Raw genomic sequence first — 19,071 nt, forward strand, 5'->3', positions numbered from 1 at the left:
TAAATAACAGACTGTATTTTTAGATAAACAAAAAACCAAAAACTTATAGTCCTGTAAGTGTACATAAATGGAAACTGGAAGAGGGCAGGGTGCCAGGGAAGAGGGAAGCTAAGGGAAGAGAATGTCACTATACACAGGATCACCTAAATTTGCACTGACCCAGTGCACTGCAGCAAACTTGAAAGGGTATCCCAGAATTTTTTAACTTTTTGAGAGAAACATAATTAATCTTAACTGTCAGACATTGAGACAAGTATTTTATTTTAATTAACTAATTAATTTTAGAGAGCAGGGAAGGGAGGAAGAAAGAGAGGGAGAAAAACATTGATAGGTTGTTTCTAACAAGCGCCCAACCAGTGATGTGGCCTGCAATCCAGGAATGTGCCCTGACCAGGAATTGAACCAGCAACCTTTCGGTCTGTGGAGCGATGCCCAACTCACAGAGCCACACCAGTCAGGGTGAGACAACTATTATTTCCTAGTTTCAGCATGAGACTGTTGATGAAAAGCAAGTATCATGTGAAAAACAATGAGGAAGAAGATGTTCAGTTTGACTCCAAGGTTTGAGAAGCGGTGTGGTGCCTAATTGGTACACATAGCCTATTAGTTAAATAATGAATGGACTAAAGATAATATTTTTCTTTCAGCTTTGCACATTATTTTTTCAAATGTTGATTAAGTCATAATGACATAAATACTTAAGTTGTTTAGATGTAACTACTATATAAAGGAACCATTAAGTATTTTTTTTGGTCTAGGTACCATGAAAAAATGACTGAAATACTAAGAGAACTTCTGACTCAAATATGAATTTCCAAAGATAAGGAACATTACTTACCACTGAGAAAAGAACTGAAAAATCATGGAAGTGGGCAATCACTTTCTTAATTATTGACTGAAGCTGCAAAACAAAACAAAAAACAAATCTCATTTAATAAAATTTGGGTATTTTTTTTAAAAGGCAACCCTTCCATAATTTGCGATTATAATTGCAAGATGGAACTGCTCAAAGATGGGGAATTATTGGGTAGGTTAGGCCATGTCTCTGTCCAAGTTTGCCCATCTTATTCTGTACCTTAAGGAAAAAGTTTCTCAGTCTTAACTCCTTCTTCTATAAAATGGAGAGCAAAGCAGTATTTTGTTCATTGTGAGGATTAAATGGAATGGTTCAGGTTGAGGTACCTGCCCCTCAAAGCCCTCCATTAAAGTCAGTTATGAATATTCAAGGAGTAAACAAACATTTTCTGTAGTCCATACAGTCATCACAACATGTGAACAAATGGGTATGGCTGGGATCCAATAAAACTTTATTCACAAATATAGCTGGTAGGCTACTAAGGCCAATCAATGGGCCCTAATTTGCAGACCTCTATCCTAGCCCAACATGACTGTGTTCCTTGACTGCTTCAGGGGAGAGGCACTGGACCAGTTTGCCGGTCAAATCAAAACCCACATCATTAATAAAGAGCTTATATAACTCAACACCAAGAGAACAGAGAGCCCAAGTCAAAAATGGGCAAAGGACCTGAACAAACACTTCTCCAAAGAGCACATACAGAGGGTCTATAGACATATGAAAGAATGCTCAAAATCACTAGCCATCAGAGAGATAAAAATAAAAACCACAGTGAAATACCACCTCACACCAGTCAGAATGATCATCATCAACAAATCAATAGACAACTTGTGCTGGAGAGGATGCGGAGAAACTGGAACCCTGGTGCACTGCTGGTGGGAATGCAGACTGGTGCAGCAACTATGGAAAACAGTTTGGAATTTCCTCAGAAAACTAAAAATGAAACTGCCTTTTGAACCAGCCATTTCATTGCTAGGATTATATCCGAAGAATCCTGAACACCAATTCAAAAGAACCTATGCAACCCTATGTTCATAGCAGCACTATTTATAATAGCCAAGTGCTGGAAACAACCTAAGTGCCCATCTGTAGATGAGTGGATCAAAAAACTGTGGTACATTTACACAATGGAGTTCTATGTAGCAGAAAGAAAGAAGGAACTTCTACCATTTGCAACAACATGGATGGAACTAGAGAAATATGCTTAGTGAAATAAGCCAGGTAACAAAAAAAATAAAAAAATAAAAAAAACCTTATGCAATCACTTATTACAGAGGCTAATGAACAACACAAACAAATGAGCAAAATTGAACCAGAGGTATGTAAAAAAGGGATAGACTAACAGTAACAAGGGAGGAGGGGGGAGGGAGAGAAGGGGGTAAGAAGAGGAAGGGTCTAGTCAAAGAACATGTATAAATGACCCACGGACATGGACAACTGGGTGGAGACTGTGGGAGAAGGGGTGGGCAGGGTGTGGAGAAGCAAGAAGGAAAAAAAGTGGGACAACTGTAATGGAAAAACAAACAAAAAAATTTTTAGTGGGGGAATAAAAGAAAATATAAAGAATGGAATGCAATTTTAGCAAATATTAGAAGGACAAGAATTTTCCTTCACACTGTATATTTTTCTCCCTGTCTGATCCCTCCAGAATTTGGCATTCTGAAGAAGTAAGTAATGACATAAGGTTCTTTGTATAAAACTAATAAGACCAGTTGTTAATAGAGGTTTTTTTTTGACCAAGACTGACTGGAATGTCAGGCCTAAAGGAGACGTGCTTGGTCTCTGGTTGTTACCAAAAGCCCTGAGGAACTAGGATTGACTTTTGAAGGCAATAAAAGCCCATGAGAAAAAAGGCCTGGTACCTTGGTTGGTTGTGTGGTCCATGGCAATCTTTTCAGGGGAGAAATGAAGGTTGTTTTCCTGAAAGATGTCTAGAAGGGACCTTAAGGCACAACGGAAAACCTGAAGGACTTGGGAAAGACGGGTGTTTACAGGCAAGGCTGAATGCCAGGTATGTGGCTCAGCTTCTGTGTCCTGAAGGGCAGACTGAAGGTCACCCTGAATGTTCCTTGTGTAAGTTCCAGCAAAGCAGACTTAAAGATCATAAGTGAGCATTTGCTGCTCTTGTTGTGTTTATGCAAATGAATGGGATAAATTAAAAATGGACTTAATGCAGTCCCTTTAATCACAAGGAGGGTAATGTTAAGGAGAAAAATCTTGATACAAGGAAAATCACATTGCTCAGTGGTAGACTATAAAGTAGTGCAGCTAACCGTCTTTAAAGCATCTTTTCATTTAAAATTTGTTTTCATTTGAAAGTTAAAACTATGTCTATGGTATCATCAAAGATGTTTAATATACAGGCAAGAGGAATGTCAAATGCCTTGCAACTGGATGTCTTTCCAATAAGACAGTCTTACAGATTTAGAGACTTGTTTGTGGGTTATGTTGCATAAATTAACATGTGTTTTCTGTTTTCAAAGGGCATAAGCCTATGATCTCATTACCTGAGTGATTGTCTGTACGTATAGGCCTCACTTAATCCTGTCTGCATCACTGCCTCCTGAGACTCAATGGTTTGGCTAAACTAAGTGGCTGGGTTAGTGAAGAATGGGGTGGTCTGTGGGCTTCATTTTAAAACTGGTTTCTCTTTTCTATTCTAATGGCTTGGACAGAAAGGGCCCAGAGGTCTGAGAGGGGGGAAACCTAAAATATTTCCCTCAGCCCAAACTAAGTATAATTGGCAAAGGGGTTTTGGACAGGTGAGATGTGCCTGGCACACCTTCCTCCAAAGAAGCCCTTCTTTTCCCTAATGTGGGACATTGAAAAATTAATACCTGTCTTTTGTCATCTAGTGGTTATGGATTGAATGATGTCTTTTAACCCTGTTGCCAAATCTGTTGCCCCCAGAATACAACAAGGATGCCAACCTGTTAAATCAAGCCCACCGTTGTCCGGGGACAGCCAACTGACCTGGACTCTGTACGATCCTTCCCCATGTGGGAAGGCCATCCTCCCCTCCACACCCCCACTCTTATTAGGGATTTTTGGACCCAAGGATAGGTAGGACGACAACCATGTCCAGCTTGAAGCAGCTAGAGGAGCTTGAGATCTTCGCCCATTGTCCTTTATAAGATTGTAAAGGGTCTTAAGTCTGAGCGGGAGGGATTGTTATTTTTTATTGTTAAAAAAATTATTTAAAAAAAAGAATAATATAGGAAAGGGTGAAGAACTTTTATGTACGACCCATGGGCATGGACTTGGGGAGGGATTGTTGGAGGATGGGTGGTGCTGGGCAGAGGGGAGCAAAGGAGAAAAAATTGGAACTATTGTAACAATATAATCAACAAAATATACTTTAAAAAAAAATCCACATCATTACCCAAAAAACGGTGGTGCAGTCAGCCTCAGGTGCTAAGGTACTGATGACCAACACCCCTTGCCCAGAAATACACACAATCTTGTTGACAGGGCCTTGATACAAGGGAACCAAGGAGCCCCTTTTCCTAAATAAAATATAACCCCATAACCCCCTGGTTACTGTTAAGAAGAGAAAATTTACTGACAAATACTTTGTTTATACTAAAAATACTGCTGTTTAAATCATTTGCAAAGGAAATTGCACATGTTCTAAAAACATAATATTAAGAGATACCATCCCACTTCATAATTAAGTAGCATTTTAGGTTAGTCGAGCAAAAGCTTAAGATACTGCAATACTGTCTGGTTAAAATAGTTTCTGAAACCTTATCCATTGCAACTAATCCCTTTAGAAGAAGAATGTTATTTTAGTACTTAAATACAATTACACATAATACATTTACTGATTTTTAAAAATAGCGTTTTTATCAGCCTTTTACTATGAAAATGCTGAAATATAAAGAAATTCAAAAGACTATATAACAAACACCCATTTACTTACTACTTAGATTCTACAATGACTAACAATTTGCTATATTCACTTTCTCTCCACTCCTCACCTATCCATCCATTCAATGGCTGAATTTGTAAACACACAATCCACATATATTTTTAAACTTTTTATTTTGAAACAATTTAAAACTTGCAGAAAAATTGAAAGAATAGTACAGAAAACTCCCATATTGTCTTTACCCAAATTCACCCATTTTTAATATTTTGCCAAACTTGTTTTATCATTCTCTATACATGAGATTTTGTTTTTCCTGAACCATTATGAGAGTGCATGTATTATGTCTCTCACTCCTTAATACTTCATTTGCATGGGGTTGGCCCAAAAGTCCATATGATTTTTTTTACATAAAATAAAAGACACATTCTTCATTTTCATCAATAACTATTGATTTGGGTATTTTAAGTATATTGGCTATCTCCTGCATGGTATAACGTTGATTGTCCTTGATTAAAGTCTAAATTTGATCGCTATCAACTTCAAATCATCTCCCTGACCATGGAGCATCATGAAGCAAGAAATCTCTAGCATGAATCTTGCAAAGCACTTTGACATGTTGGATCAATCACAGCACCTTCTACCTACACTTCACAATTTTTTTTCCTTATTTTCCAGAGATAAAACTTTATTTGATGCATCAAGCAATATACTGAAAGAGGTGAGTCATGCACAAGTAATGTCCTTATTTACATAATTGTACATTTGATACTCTCTGCCCTCTTAAAAAGGGTGGGTAGTGAGCAAAGATGAGAAGCACATAGCTTTTATACAATACAAAACCATATCTATGTATATGCTTGAGAAAGTCCGCTTTAAATTTAGTTTTTCCTTTTTTAAAAAGCATGCCGGTTTTATTTCTGAAAACTAAAACAAGCTAGTTCTTCCACTGAGGATAACGTTTCTCCCCAGAGTTATTTATGAAATAATGCAGCTGCCTTTTTCTTTAAAGGGATTCTTGTCTTTTATTTCTTCAGAACATTTAGACACCTGTTGTCTCTGCAACTTCACTTCTTTGCGAAGTTGCTCAACTTCCATCTTCAGCATTGTTTTTCCTTCTCTTCAGAATAGGATCAATGCATTGCATTTCTTTTTTATGTCTCCAGTGTCTGTATTAATTTGGAAGAGTTCCTTAGCCTTTCTTTGTATTAATGACAATATATTTTTTAAGAATACAGGTTAATTACTTTATAGAATGCTCCTCAACTTGGGCACAACTTATGTCGCTGCACGGTGAGATTCAGGTTATGTATTCTTGACTAGAATATAACAAGATGATGTTGTGTCCTTCTTAGATCATCTGCAGGCACATCATGTCTATCTGTTCCTCACTGGCAATATGAAATTTCATTAGCAGGCTGTCCATCCAATTTCTTCACTTCATAGCTACTATTTTTCTTTTACAATTAATACTCTCTAGAAAGACCCTTTGAGATATGGAAATATCCTTCTCCTCATCAGATTCCCCACAGATTTAGCATCCATCAATGATTCTTGCCTAAAGATTGATGGTTTTTGTCTTTAGTGTGTTGGCTGCAAATGGTGATTTTTTTTTTTAACTGTACCATTTCTTCCACATTTCTCAATCTGCACCCCTGCCCATTTTCCCCTTCATCGATTTATTTATTTATCTATTCATTATAGGAACAGTATCCTGGATACCTATTTTACTGAATGGTTTATAATCCACTACGGTCCTTTTTTTTTTTTTATGTTCAAATTGGGAACTCCAAAGAGCCTTTCAAGCTACTCCAGTTACCTTTTCAACTCACTTTACCCACATTAGTTTTTTGAGTACTTCCTTACTCTTGGCACAAAAAACTATTCCAGGTTTACCATGTACCTTCCCTATTACTGATCTGGAGTAAGCTAATTCTCCACAGTGATATGGCCCCACTTAAGACCATCGGTTCACAACAGATATGGGTGGATATCCTGAATGCAGACTGACCCCAGGGCATCTGCTATAAGTTGCTTTTAGATATGACAGAATTATAATAGAGTATAATCCCCACCCCCCAGGAATGGACTGCATTAAAATCATTACTTTACTTCAAGTTTTCAATTAACTCGGTTCCTAGCACTCAAGGTCTTACTAAAATTTCTTTAACAAAAATTCTAACGCACGCCGCTCTTCACATGTGCTTGAGACCTTGACAATCCACAAGGTATGACCCAGCCTCTCTGCATTATACATTTTATTCTCTCAACAATATTTACCAAGATCCTGCTGTGGATGACCATGTATTATTTATATAACACCTAAAAAATGCTAGTCAGCAGCTGCTCTATAAATTGTAATGATGAACCACTTTAGTTAGGAAATGGTGAGAAATTCTTAAATTAGCAAAATGTGAGAATTCTAAAATCCTTACAAAAATAGGTAGCTCATTTTCTTAGCTGGAAATTGATTATAGGAAGTTAAGTGCCAGAACATCATGTTACTAAATAAAAAGTAAAATCTTAATTAGGTCAAAAGTTAATTTACAGTAAGTGATCCTGAGTTGGATTTTGTACTGGATGGGGAGAAAAAAATCTGCTTTCAACGACATTATCGAGCCCAGTGACACAATGGGAACAGGGACTATGGCATAGGTAATAGTGATATATTAATGTTAAATTCTCTGTAGTTGATCTCGTCGGCAGCCGTCCGTCTCGAGAGACGATGGTGTAGCTTCTTAACAGTCTATCTGCACCGCCGAGAATGGTTGTGCAGTCCGACTCGGGAGTGACACGGTATCTGTCTCCTCCCGTGTTGAATCGACATCTTGCGATGACGCTGGAGAGTCCTCTCCAGTGAAGCTGAAGCTACAGAGCCTGGGCAGGGTGATATGGAGGGTCTGCTGTTGCCCATGCAGCAGACCCCCCCTCTCTTCGCAGCTGAAGGATCCAAGGGAAAGACGGAGTCAATACAGCTTGGCTTCAGGTGCGCCGCAGGAGTTGCCGGTGTTGACTACAACGTTAAACCGCCTGAGGGACTCCGGCTCCGGATTTTCTGTCGGGGTTTACTCCCTTAGCCTTTCCCCTGAAGAGGTATGCCGCAAGGCAGCGGAGGTTTTTTGGAATCAAGAGTTTTCCTTCTCTGATGTGCCCTGACTGGAAGATCGAACCAGCGACACTTAGCTCGCAGGCCGACGCTCTATCCACTGAGCCAAACCAGCCAGGTACAGTTGATAACTACACTGTGGTTATATAGAAGAATGTCCTTATTCTCAGGAAATACTCACTGAACTCTTTAGAGGCAAAGTGGCATGATGTGTGTAACTGAACCTCAAATGATTCAAAAAATATTTACATACATATGTATGCATGAGGGTAATGATGAAGCAAACAAGGAATATGTTCATAACTGATGAATCTAGGTAAAGAATAATAGGACTTCTCCGAGCTATTCTTTCAGCTTTTCAATACACTTGAATTTACTTCCAAATAAAAAGTCTAACTGAAAACATAGGCACCTTAGTTGATCCCAACAACTGTGCCAGGGCTTCCCATATAACATCTCACTTAGTTCTTACAACCACTCTGAGAGAACAGGACTATTATTATTCCCATCTTATCAGGGGAGAAAAATAAGCCACTAGGTTAAGTAAAAGGTACATGGTAAGGATATGACAGATCTAAAATTCAAACTCAGGATTATCTGACTTTATGATCTGACCCATGCAATATGACAATTTAATTCAACAGAATAAAATTCCCAACAGTGTGGAAATAGAAAATGCAAGTCTGTTACCTGAGGGTAGGAGTCTTCAAATGCGCGATCTGGAGTCATGTGCTTGATGACATCAGCCAAAATGGTATTCACCTCTCGTTTCTAATGTCAAAAATGAATGAAATTTCTATTAGACATTGAATGGTAGTCATTGACCATTTTTCTGGGGGACAAGAACTAACATTTTTGGAATATAGCACACGTTTTCCAGAAAAGAGTTTCAAATATTCTGCTGAAAATATAAGAGGAAAAATCCCACCCATATCACAGCCCTAAAGGTGGCTATGTCCATACCAAGTCAGGGCTGAAACACCATTCTCAAAGGTTCTGGAGCATTACAATGTCTCTGTTTTCCCTAAGTGCTGGTAAGATCAGCATGCCACCTTCTGCCCACCTATCCCAGATCCCTCTCCAGGTGCTGCAGAAAGCAGTGGCATTGTGGTAAGAGCACAGACTTGCCCCCTACAAGCCTGGTAACCGAATGCCCACTTGACTTTTGTTGTATCAGGGGTCAGCCAACCACAGCCCAAATCCAGCTCAATGCCTATTTTTATGCCTGCAAGATAGGAATGGTTTTTACACTCAAATCGAAACCAGAATATCACTTCATGACATTGAAAATTATGGAGATTCGACTTTTAGTGGGTATAAAAAACGTTTACTCGCATACAATTAGGTTTACTCATATATTGTCTCTGGCTGTTTTCATGCTGCAATGACAGAGCTGGAGATCATACAGTGTATTTACTATCTGGCCCTCTAGGGAAAAAGTCTATATAATGGAAGAACTGATACATTTTGGCCACACAGCTCTGAGGCTACATGGCTTACAGGTAAATTTACTGGCACATAGCACATGTTATCTAAGTAGCTGCCATTATGTTTACTCTCTTGTTTAATGCTCATTAAATTCACCAGCATAAACATCATTATGTCCATTCTACAGATGAGGAAGTGAAGGCTCAGAGAATTTAAGTGACTTAGCCAGAATGATACAGGAAAAAAAAAAAAATTTGACAACAATACTAAAAGAACCCAAAGCTCCTAATCTGGGATAAGAAAGATGCAAAGGAGGTGAAATACCTTAGAAAGCAAGGAAGGCATCAAAAACAACAGAGAACATGTCTGAGGACTCTGGAGACAACCTGAAAAGGTATCAACTGGACAGAAGTGGGACAACTACACATCAGTAAAAATAATATAATTCAAGTATGTTTAAAGCCATGAGTTCCTAAAGACACCATGAGCAACTACAACTTGTGGATCACCTTTGTGGATTTGGGGCAATTGAATCCTTATTCAAAAACTAGTAAATAATGGACAAACCTGAGCAGCAATACTACCTTCTCTGTACAAAGTCTATCTCAGGATAACTAAATACCTAATAAAAGGAGTCTCTCTTTATACAAGTATCCCAGACAACAGGTAAATGATAATAGCTCTGAATATCACCATTTTGCATGCTTTGATAAACCGTGACATGTGTGAGCCTCAGTGGCTGCTCATTTCATAGAGATAAGCAGACGGCATGAACATCCCAGGAAAAGCACACCACCACCAATGATGCCAAAAAAGACAATTTATATGAACTGCCGATTTATAGGAAATATTATTCTAAAGGGCTGAAGAACATACTGAATGCCACTAAGTGATGCAACCAGCTGATCTAGACTGGGAAACTGCAGGACAAATGATCCAGTTCCTTCAACAAATAAATTACAGAGAAAAAAAAAGGGGAAAGGGAGGGAGAAGAAAGAAAGAGACAAATGGAGAGAGAACTTCTAGATTAAAAGAATCCTAAGAAGTCTGTTGAAATGTATAAACTTTAATACTGATTGAACAAATAAAGTGTAAAAAAATTTTAAGACAACTGGGGAACTCGGAACATCAACTAATTTTTAATGACATTAAAGCAGTATTAATTTTTTTAGTTAGTATAATGTATTGGGATTTTGCTTTAGAAAAAGGAATTCTTGTATTTTACAGATAAGATATGTGCTGAAATATTGACAGATGAAATATGATGTCTGAGATTTACTTCAAAATAATCCAAGAGAAGGAATAAGGACATGAAATGATGTAGTAAGCTGATTATTTCTGTGTGATGAATGTAAAAGAGGTAAGTATAAAATTTCCATAATAATACATAAAACAAAAATTGGAAAAGAAACCAAATCAACAAAACAACTTTTATACAATACTAAAATTGAGGCAAAAACCAGTTTCTGGAGTTAGAGGCTAGAATGGTGGTTTCCTTTAACTTCCAAAGGAGGAAGGCTGTGATTAGAAAAGGAGCAGAAGGGATTTTAAGGGGGGGGATAAGGTTATTTCCTATTACTTAATCTGGACCATTATTACATGGGCAATTTGTGTGAAAATTCATTAGGCACCAAACTCATGATTTTTCTGCATGCTTGCTACACTTAAATTTTTAAAAATTGATTAAAATAAATAATTCTGGCAATAGGATTTGAACCCAGATCTACCTGTTTCTAAAGTCTCTGCTCTTTGACAATCCCAGTATTTCTCAAACTGGGGTTGTAGTCTGGGCCTCAGGAAAGAAGTGTCTTTGTGCACTAGGAAAATAATTACATGCAAGTCAAATATGTTTGAGAAATGTAGCTTACTAGACCCCACGGAAAGTAATGGCGCATTTTGACACACAAGCATCTAACACATCTTTGAGTGAAAAAAAACTGTTTAAGTTTGTACAATGTAGCATTTCCCAAATTTACATGGGAATATTTTTGTTACGGCACACACATTAATGCTGTCACACTATACAACAAACATTGAACTTTTTCTAAATTAAGAATAATTATTGTAAAATGCCTAAAGTGGACATATTCACTATTAGAAAGATGAAACAAATCAATTATTTCAAAAACTATACCACAGCCACACATACCGTGAAATGCTTGCAGGTGTACTCTGCCCACACTTCAGCACAATTAATGTAGTCCTACAAAGAACAAATAAAAATGTTTACAGTGGAACACCACAGTTGACATTATGGCATAAGCTCATCATGTACAAATCCCTTCAAGGGCTGTGACAATTAAAAGAATTGACAATTGATAGGCATTTCTCCCCTTATCCCCATCCACCGTCCTCTCTGGTCACTATCAGTCTGTTCTTTGTTTCCATGTCTCTGTTTCTATTTTGCCTTTAACCTAGTTGATCTGTCACCAGCAGTCAGGCTTAAGCACCACAGGACGGGGCTGAGTAATTCCTGTGGGGGTCAGGAGTGGGGGATGTTGTTTCCCTTCAGGCTGATGTCATAGACAGGGAGTGCTCTGCCTGAGCAACTTGGCTTCTGCAATATGGGGAATGACTCAGCACAGGGATTCTGGCAGCTGATCCCTCAGTTCTTGGCAGCTGATCCCTCAGTTCTCTCCCCAAAGCCACTGTCCCCAGACTGTCCTCAAGCATCTGTAGTCCACTCTGCCCAACCCTTTGCCAGAGCCCAGGGTAAGTGGCTGAAAGAAAAATTTTAAGTGTTAGCCCTTTAAGAGACTCTCTGTGTCTCCAACAGTCTCTCCCTGGCAAACAGTACCGTCTCTGCTTTTCACAGCTGGATGTTATCTCGGTTCCTTTCTGGCTCCGGTACTGTAGTCTGGAAAGACCCGCTTGGGGTTTAGACCCCACACTTCTCAGCGGGGGGAACACCCGGGCTTGCTGATATTTTCCTCTGGCACTTCAGCTGCCGCCCATGGGAGCCCAGCCAGCCCTCTCACATCTCCTCTGCAATTGGTACCAGTCACATTGTGGTGAAATGGTTTCTTCTGTTTGTCCATGGCTATAAGGCTTCTCTCCAGCTACAGTTATCCCAGATGATTTCTCCACAATTTAGTTGTAATTCCAGATTGGTCCTGGGAGGAGGTTAGTGTAGCTTCCACTAGTCCTCAACCATCTTGGATTCCCCCAGAAACTATTGATTAATTAGTACTATTGCTTTTCAATATTTCACCATCTGGTATGCTAGTATACCATGTATATTAGATGAATAACAGTCATCTGTAAACTGTTTGCTAGGTAGCAGTTTCCAAGCTAGAGAATTTTCCATCTTGCTTCAAATTCCTCCAAGTTTTATTTGAAACACCTTGCACCAGTCCCAAGCTAGGGTGGCTGCTGCATCCTGGTGGCACAGGGAGGAGGTCTTGGGTACGTATGCCTGGGGTGTGCATGCTGCCAGAGCTGCAGAGGACACTATCCTCACCCAGCTGATAGCCGAGCTGCCTCCTGCCTCAGCCACGCCTGCGGAACTGGCACACGGCAGCAATGGGGTGGGCAATGAGTGTCTCAAATGGCATCCTGTGGCGCCTTCACTGGGCGCAGGTATGGCCTTGGGTGGCCGTTCACTCCAGCTGCTATGGCAGCTGCTGCAAACCCTGAGCCAGGCTCAGGAGCCTCACAGGAGGAGTTGAAGATTAAGACTCAAGGGAGGCAAAGCAGGGTTCACCCAGAGGCAATCGGCTCAGTCACTAGAAGGGAAATGCCTCCAGTCATGGGCTGGGAGGAAGGGGGAAGGGCAAGAAGGCTGGGGACTGGAAAAAGCAGCAGGGAATGATGAAAGTGATAGAGTCCTGCCACAGCCTTGCTGGTGCTCTAATATGGGCTTTTGATGCAATGTTACTTTGAAGCACTGAAGTATGGGCACCAGAAGTCCAGATGATTTTTTTATTTAAATATCCTAAATGAGCTGTTTTATTTAGTCAATCAGAGTTAGGTTAAATAAAAAATACCAACAGCTGGCAGTCAGTGAGGATTTTGCTAAATATAACCTAGATATACAATTTTGTAATTGTTTCTAAGTTTTCTAAATTATACCGCTATTCTCAATATAGTATTGTAAGTATGGTGATTAGCAAGGGGTTTATCCAATGCTATATAGCTATATTCGGTTATATCCTATGTTACAGACTGAATGTTTGTGGCCCCCCAAAAATGTACATGCTGAAATTCTAGCCCCCTATGTGATGGTATTAGGAGATCAAGCCTTTAGGAGGTGATTAGGCCATGAGGGCACAGTCCTCAAGAATACAGTTAGTGCTCTGAGGACCCCAGAGGGCTCCCTCACTCCCTTCTGCCATATGAAGGGAAGAAGCTAGCAATCTGCAATCCAGAAGAGGGTCCTCACCAGAATCCAAACATGCTGGCATCCTGATCTCAGACTTCCACCCTCCAGTACTGTGAGATATAAATGTCTGTTGTTTATAAGGCACCCAGGTATATCATATTCTGTTATAGCAGCCTGAATAAACTAAGATATGCTATTAGCAGGAAAGTAACAGTGTAGGGTATGATAAAGTTTTATCCACCAGCCACAAAAACAGCCAATACCATCTTTCCCTACTGGAAACCACATAAATTGCTGGCATGTTGCCTACAACAACAGTGAGGCATAAAGCCCAAAGCTACAACATAATGGCTATTTGCATGTATTATAGTACTGATATCAGTTGGTCTGTCTTCTCAAGACCTCCTGTGCCTGAAGTATACAGAAAAAAAAGGTTTCAGCTGTTTCCATTCAAGAGACATAAATCAGAATTTCCTTTTGCTAATTACTGGCTTGACCACTGACCTTCGTTTTACAATATCCTACTAGGTTGGTATATTCAAATCCAAACACTATTATAGACTGCTATATTTTAGATGCTGTTTTCAAAGTTACAGGTCTTTAAAAGTTTTGAATATTTATAATTTTGCTCTCTTAGTGCATCTTGAGGCCTTAAGAGTAAGACATAACTGGGATACAAAAAATCAGAGAAATACACCTTTAAAGCTATCAGTTCTCTATTATAGGTTAACAAATAATACAATTTAAAAGATTGATTTCTCTTTTGAAAAGAGAAGAAAAAAAAAGAGGTACAATTACCTAAAGATAACTTTTAAAAAGAAAGACTATACTGGAAAACTTGGACAAAAAACAGGCAATCTAAGGTCAGAATGGTCACCCACCTGTGGATTCTTCAATTTAGTAATAACCTTCCAAGCTTCATTGAGAATCTGAAGTCGATCACCCTCAGGAGGATCAGCCAAGGCCAAGTTTAACCCCAGTGAGCAAAAAAGAAGATGCTAAGAAAAATACAAAATGATCATGATATTGGAGATCTTAATTCAGAACAACTTCAGGCTTAAAGTTGTCACATTAAGCTTGCTTCAGAGCTAATCTTCCAAAAACCACCTTCTGAAATTCTACCACAGACCTTCAGAAGGTAGATGGAAAAGGACAAAATAAAGAGCTGGCTCCTTGTATTGGTCTAATTTGTGGATCATAGCATCCTGCTGGATGAAGCTTTTCATAAATAATGAATGAAGACATATTTTATAGATGTAAGTCCAAAGTCTTTTCTAAATACTTCACAGTAAGCTAACTGTATAGATTTAGGACTCATGGAGGAGACCGGACATGCGGCAATTACATATGTTTAACAATCTCAATCTCAGATTTATCAGCCTTTGTCTTCTTCCCTTGTATTCCTGTCGGCCTAAACTGCCCTAAATCCAGACTCTCTCCCTCAGGAAATATCAGGTTAATAGTGCCTATTTGTCCTCCTGCTGAGCATTAAGTCAAGAGCCTACCTTGGGGAAGCCAGCCTCATTGCACTCTTTGATCATGCCAATGAAATCTATGGACCTGGTCGCAATGAACTCGGCCCGGAAAGCAGACATCACAGAATTCAACAGCAAGGCACTGCAAGACACACACACCCACATCAGCAGAGCTCCCTGTTAAGAAAATCACTTCAATTTTAGAACGTATGTTGCCAGGAAGGATGACTGACAGCCCTTTTTTAAAGGTAGGAAAAAAAAAAAAAACCACTAGAGTAAAAAAGCAACCTCTAGAGATTAACATGGTGTTTTATCCATATTGGAACTTGATAAATGTTAAACTGACTTGACGAAAGGATCAATGGGTGAGTTGGTGGATGGTTGGATGGATAGGTAAATAAGCAAGCAATCAAATCCATTTAAACAGAAGTAAACTGAGCCTGGTGCGCTAATAAAACTAAACACTAAGTAATAATTTGATCCAAGCTCCAAGCATATATCCATCCACATCTCTTATGTAAAGCACTGTTCTAGGACCTAGGGACATAGAGACATCTATCACCAAAAGGAGAGACAGGAAGATGGGAGTTCATTTTGATCTTACTGATTATCACAGCTCCATGAGGAAAAGACTATTATTAAACCCATTTTATACATAAGGAGACTGGGGCACAGAGAGGTCAAGTAAGTAACCCAAATTCACAAAGCTAAGCAAGAGTAGACTAAGGCATCTGAAGCCAGGCAACCGGATGCTAGCTTTTTGACCTCCGTGCTGTCCTGCCCCTCTGTTGACCCTCTTGTCCACATAAGCATGCCAAACTCACAAAAAAAAAAAAGGCAATCAACTCTATTTCCAACTCGTGACTTATTAATTTTAAAATACTTACTTGTTTCCTAGTTTCTTGCATCGCTCCATCATCTCGGTTAGCAGAGTCTAATAAATTTTTAAAAATAATAAAAATCATCAGGTTGGAGAACCTAAAGCAAACTTCTCACTAAGAGATTTTCAAGGTAATACTCAAAAATAAATGTAACCTCATGCCCATTTCCATAATTCTCACTGCCTGGCAGGGATGGGGAGGATGGGGGAGAAAAATATACACTCTTTGTGGTATTTCATATAATGGCTAAGAGCTGGGGGCCCTGGCATCAGGCATACTTAAGTTCAAATGCTGTCTCCCCAACTACCGACAGGGAGGCCTTGACTCAGTCACCTGACTTCATTAAGCCTGGGCTTCCTTCGGCAGATGACAACAGGTGGTACCACCCTACCTGCAGGGTTACTATAGGATGAGATGAGAGATACAGTAGTCCCTCTCTATATCGCGGTTCACTTATGGCGGCTTCACTATATCGTGGGATTTTTAAAAATATTATTTAATTATTTATCATGGGATTTTGCAGGACTGTATACGTATGTTGTTAAAGTTATGTAGGTTTAAGAGTGTAGAATATGCTTAAGAACGTAAGTAGTGTTTATAAAAGTGTGGAAAAGGTTAATAAGGAAATGGAAAAGGTTAAGAAGGGACTGGGAACAGTTTATAAGTGTGTGGGAAGGGTTTATAAAGCCTTAAAATATATATAAATACTAAAATAAATGTAAGGTTCCTATTTCATGGATTTTCACCTTTCACAGGGGGATCTAGAACGTAATACCCACAATAAGTGAGGGAATACTGTATACTAATGATAATGGAAATCACTCCCCATCTCTTCTATGACTCCCCGCATTCCTTTCCATTGGCTCCAGTGGAATTCTCAGTAAAACAAATAACAAACACCATGTCAGTGCTTAGTGCTCACTTGTCACAGTGGGGAGCACTTTGCACTGGTGTTCTCACCACTCATGACCACCCATGAGGCAAGCTCTCTTCTCCCATTTCACAGATGAGAATCTAAGTGAAAGAGCAGTGACCTGCTTTGACCAAGGGGATACAGCTAGCTATGCCAGCTGGATGTGACCTTGGCCATCTATCATCAAAGGCCATGCTCTTCACTATATTTCCTCTCCACATATTTTGACGCATACTTTTTGCCCCAAAAGAAAGCTAATTTTTTCCTTGTTGGAGTACTATTAATGGCTTTAGAGATATATTGAGACAATGATGTAGCGCTCCTGCTTTTAAAAGAAATCAATGGAAAAGTATTCTTTGAGTAATGGTTTGGTAAAATTTTGACTGGCACAGACAGAGTCACCCCTAAGATAAACGAGCAATTATTGACAAGGAGCACTCATCATGTACCAGGTGCTGGGCTAAGCACTTCACATACCTTTCTCATTTACTCTTCATAATAGCCCTGGGAGGCCCATGTAAATGATCTCCACCTCTACAGCAGAGAAAGTCAAACCTCAGATAAGTTAAGCCACTTCCTAGTAAGTGGTGGAAATGAGATCTGTATCTAAATCTGATCCCAAAGTCAAAAAATAAGACAAATCATTTTTAGTGCAAAACCACCATTTCCAGCTGTGTCTCTCTATGTTGCCTGAATAATTAAGGTACTAGCTACTTTGGAAATACTATAGGTACCACCACCCCCAAAATCCTGATTTTATTCATATTTCTGTCCATGTCCAACAAAAATCAGGTTGGGGCCTGTTATGGCCTAAATTATACCTCCCTGCCTCTTTCATATGTTGAAGCCCTAACCCCAAATGCAACCAGATTTGGTGATAGGGCTTTTATAGAGGTACTGTAATTAATATTAGAAAGTCATAAGAATGGGGCCCTAATCCAATAGGTAGGACTGGTATCCTTATAAGAAAAGGAACAGACCAGGACGTCACATGCACACAGAAAACACCACATGAGTACACAGTGAGAAGATGGAGGTATCCAAGCCAAGGAGAAAAGCCTGATCAGAAACCAACTCTGCTGACACCTTGATCTTGGACTTTCAGCCTCCATAACTATGAGTAAATAAATTTCTGTTGTTTAAGTCACCCAGTCTGTTATCACAGCCTGCTATGATCTGAATGGTCACCTAACTGCCAAGGTATTAGGAGGTAGAGGCTTTCAGAGATGATTAGATAATGAGGATGGAGCCCCCATGAAGAGAATTAGTGCTCTTATAAAAGTGACCCAAAGAAATTCCTTTGTCTCTTTTGCCATGTGGTGACACAGCAAAAAGAAAAAGTTATCTATGAACCAGGATGTGGGCTCTCACAAAACACTGACAGCATTTTCATCTTGGCTTTCCCAGCCTCCAGAACTGTGAAAAATGTGTGTTTATAAGCCACCCAGTTTGTGGTATTTTGGTTACTGCAGACCAAACAGACTGGGCAAACTAATATAGGTACAAACCAATCACGGTGGTCTCATTCGCCCACCATTGGTAATTTTGATATTGACATATAACTTATGTCTAGCTGCTGAGACAGGCTTCAAGGAAAGATCTCCTTGTTCTTAAACAGAAAACCAAAGAACTGGAGACTTCCATCTTTCTGCCTCTGGATACAGCCATGTCTGGATGTGATGCCTAAAATGGCTGCAGCCACTTTGCTGATATCTGGGGACAGCAGAGCAGGGATGGACAGAACCTGGCTGGCCCAGGACCTGCACTTCTTATTTGAGAGAACACATTCAATTTTTTTTGTAGGGCCAGTTAGGTGGCTATTCCTTGCTAATGTCACAAATAGCTTCCCTAGCCCATTCATGGAGTCATAATTGAAGATCATTATCAAGGTGGTTCCTGTAAAAGACTGAGAAAGAGATATGATGTATAACTATCACATTGATAATCTCCAACACACACAATCATTCATCGAACAATTTTAATGTACCAGACACTATTCTAGGCACTGGGGACAGGGCAGTAAGGAAATCTGAGAGAAACTCATCCCCTCATGTGGCTTATTCTCTCATACACACGCACAAAAAACATGCATAAATGAATAGGACGTCTTGACCCACCACCTATGGAAAGATGAACTAGGGCAAATGCCAACATATGGACAAAATATTCTGGTCATTAAGACAAACAAATGTTTAAAATGTTCTCTTTTTATAAGAGACAAAC

The 19,071-nt window shown here is 39.4% G+C and overlaps 1 protein-coding gene across 1 annotated transcript in view; it reads right to left on the reverse strand.

Moving 5' to 3' along the window:
• The window catches only part of VPS35L (VPS35 endosomal protein sorting factor like), a 152,857-nt gene that overhangs the window by 52,764 nt on the left and 81,022 nt on the right, over nucleotides 1-19,071 (reverse strand). Inside the window, exons 15-20 of the mRNA XM_090279397.1 lie at nucleotides 15,942-15,988; nucleotides 15,085-15,196; nucleotides 14,461-14,577; nucleotides 11,408-11,461; nucleotides 8,521-8,601; nucleotides 839-901 (exon numbers count right to left, since the gene is read on the reverse strand). Coding sequence (XP_090135523.1) covers nucleotides 839-901; nucleotides 8,521-8,601; nucleotides 11,408-11,461; nucleotides 14,461-14,577; nucleotides 15,085-15,196; nucleotides 15,942-15,988 — 474 coding nt within the window. The remainder of the gene's footprint in view (nucleotides 1-838; nucleotides 902-8,520; nucleotides 8,602-11,407; nucleotides 11,462-14,460; nucleotides 14,578-15,084; nucleotides 15,197-15,941; nucleotides 15,989-19,071) is intronic.

The sequence above is a fragment of the Furipterus horrens genome, unplaced genomic scaffold (genome assembly GCF_987537825.1).
Source record: "Furipterus horrens unplaced genomic scaffold, mFurHor1.1.pri manual_scaffold_5, whole genome shotgun sequence".
NCBI classification, from domain to species: domain Eukaryota; kingdom Metazoa; phylum Chordata; class Mammalia; order Chiroptera; family Furipteridae; genus Furipterus; species Furipterus horrens.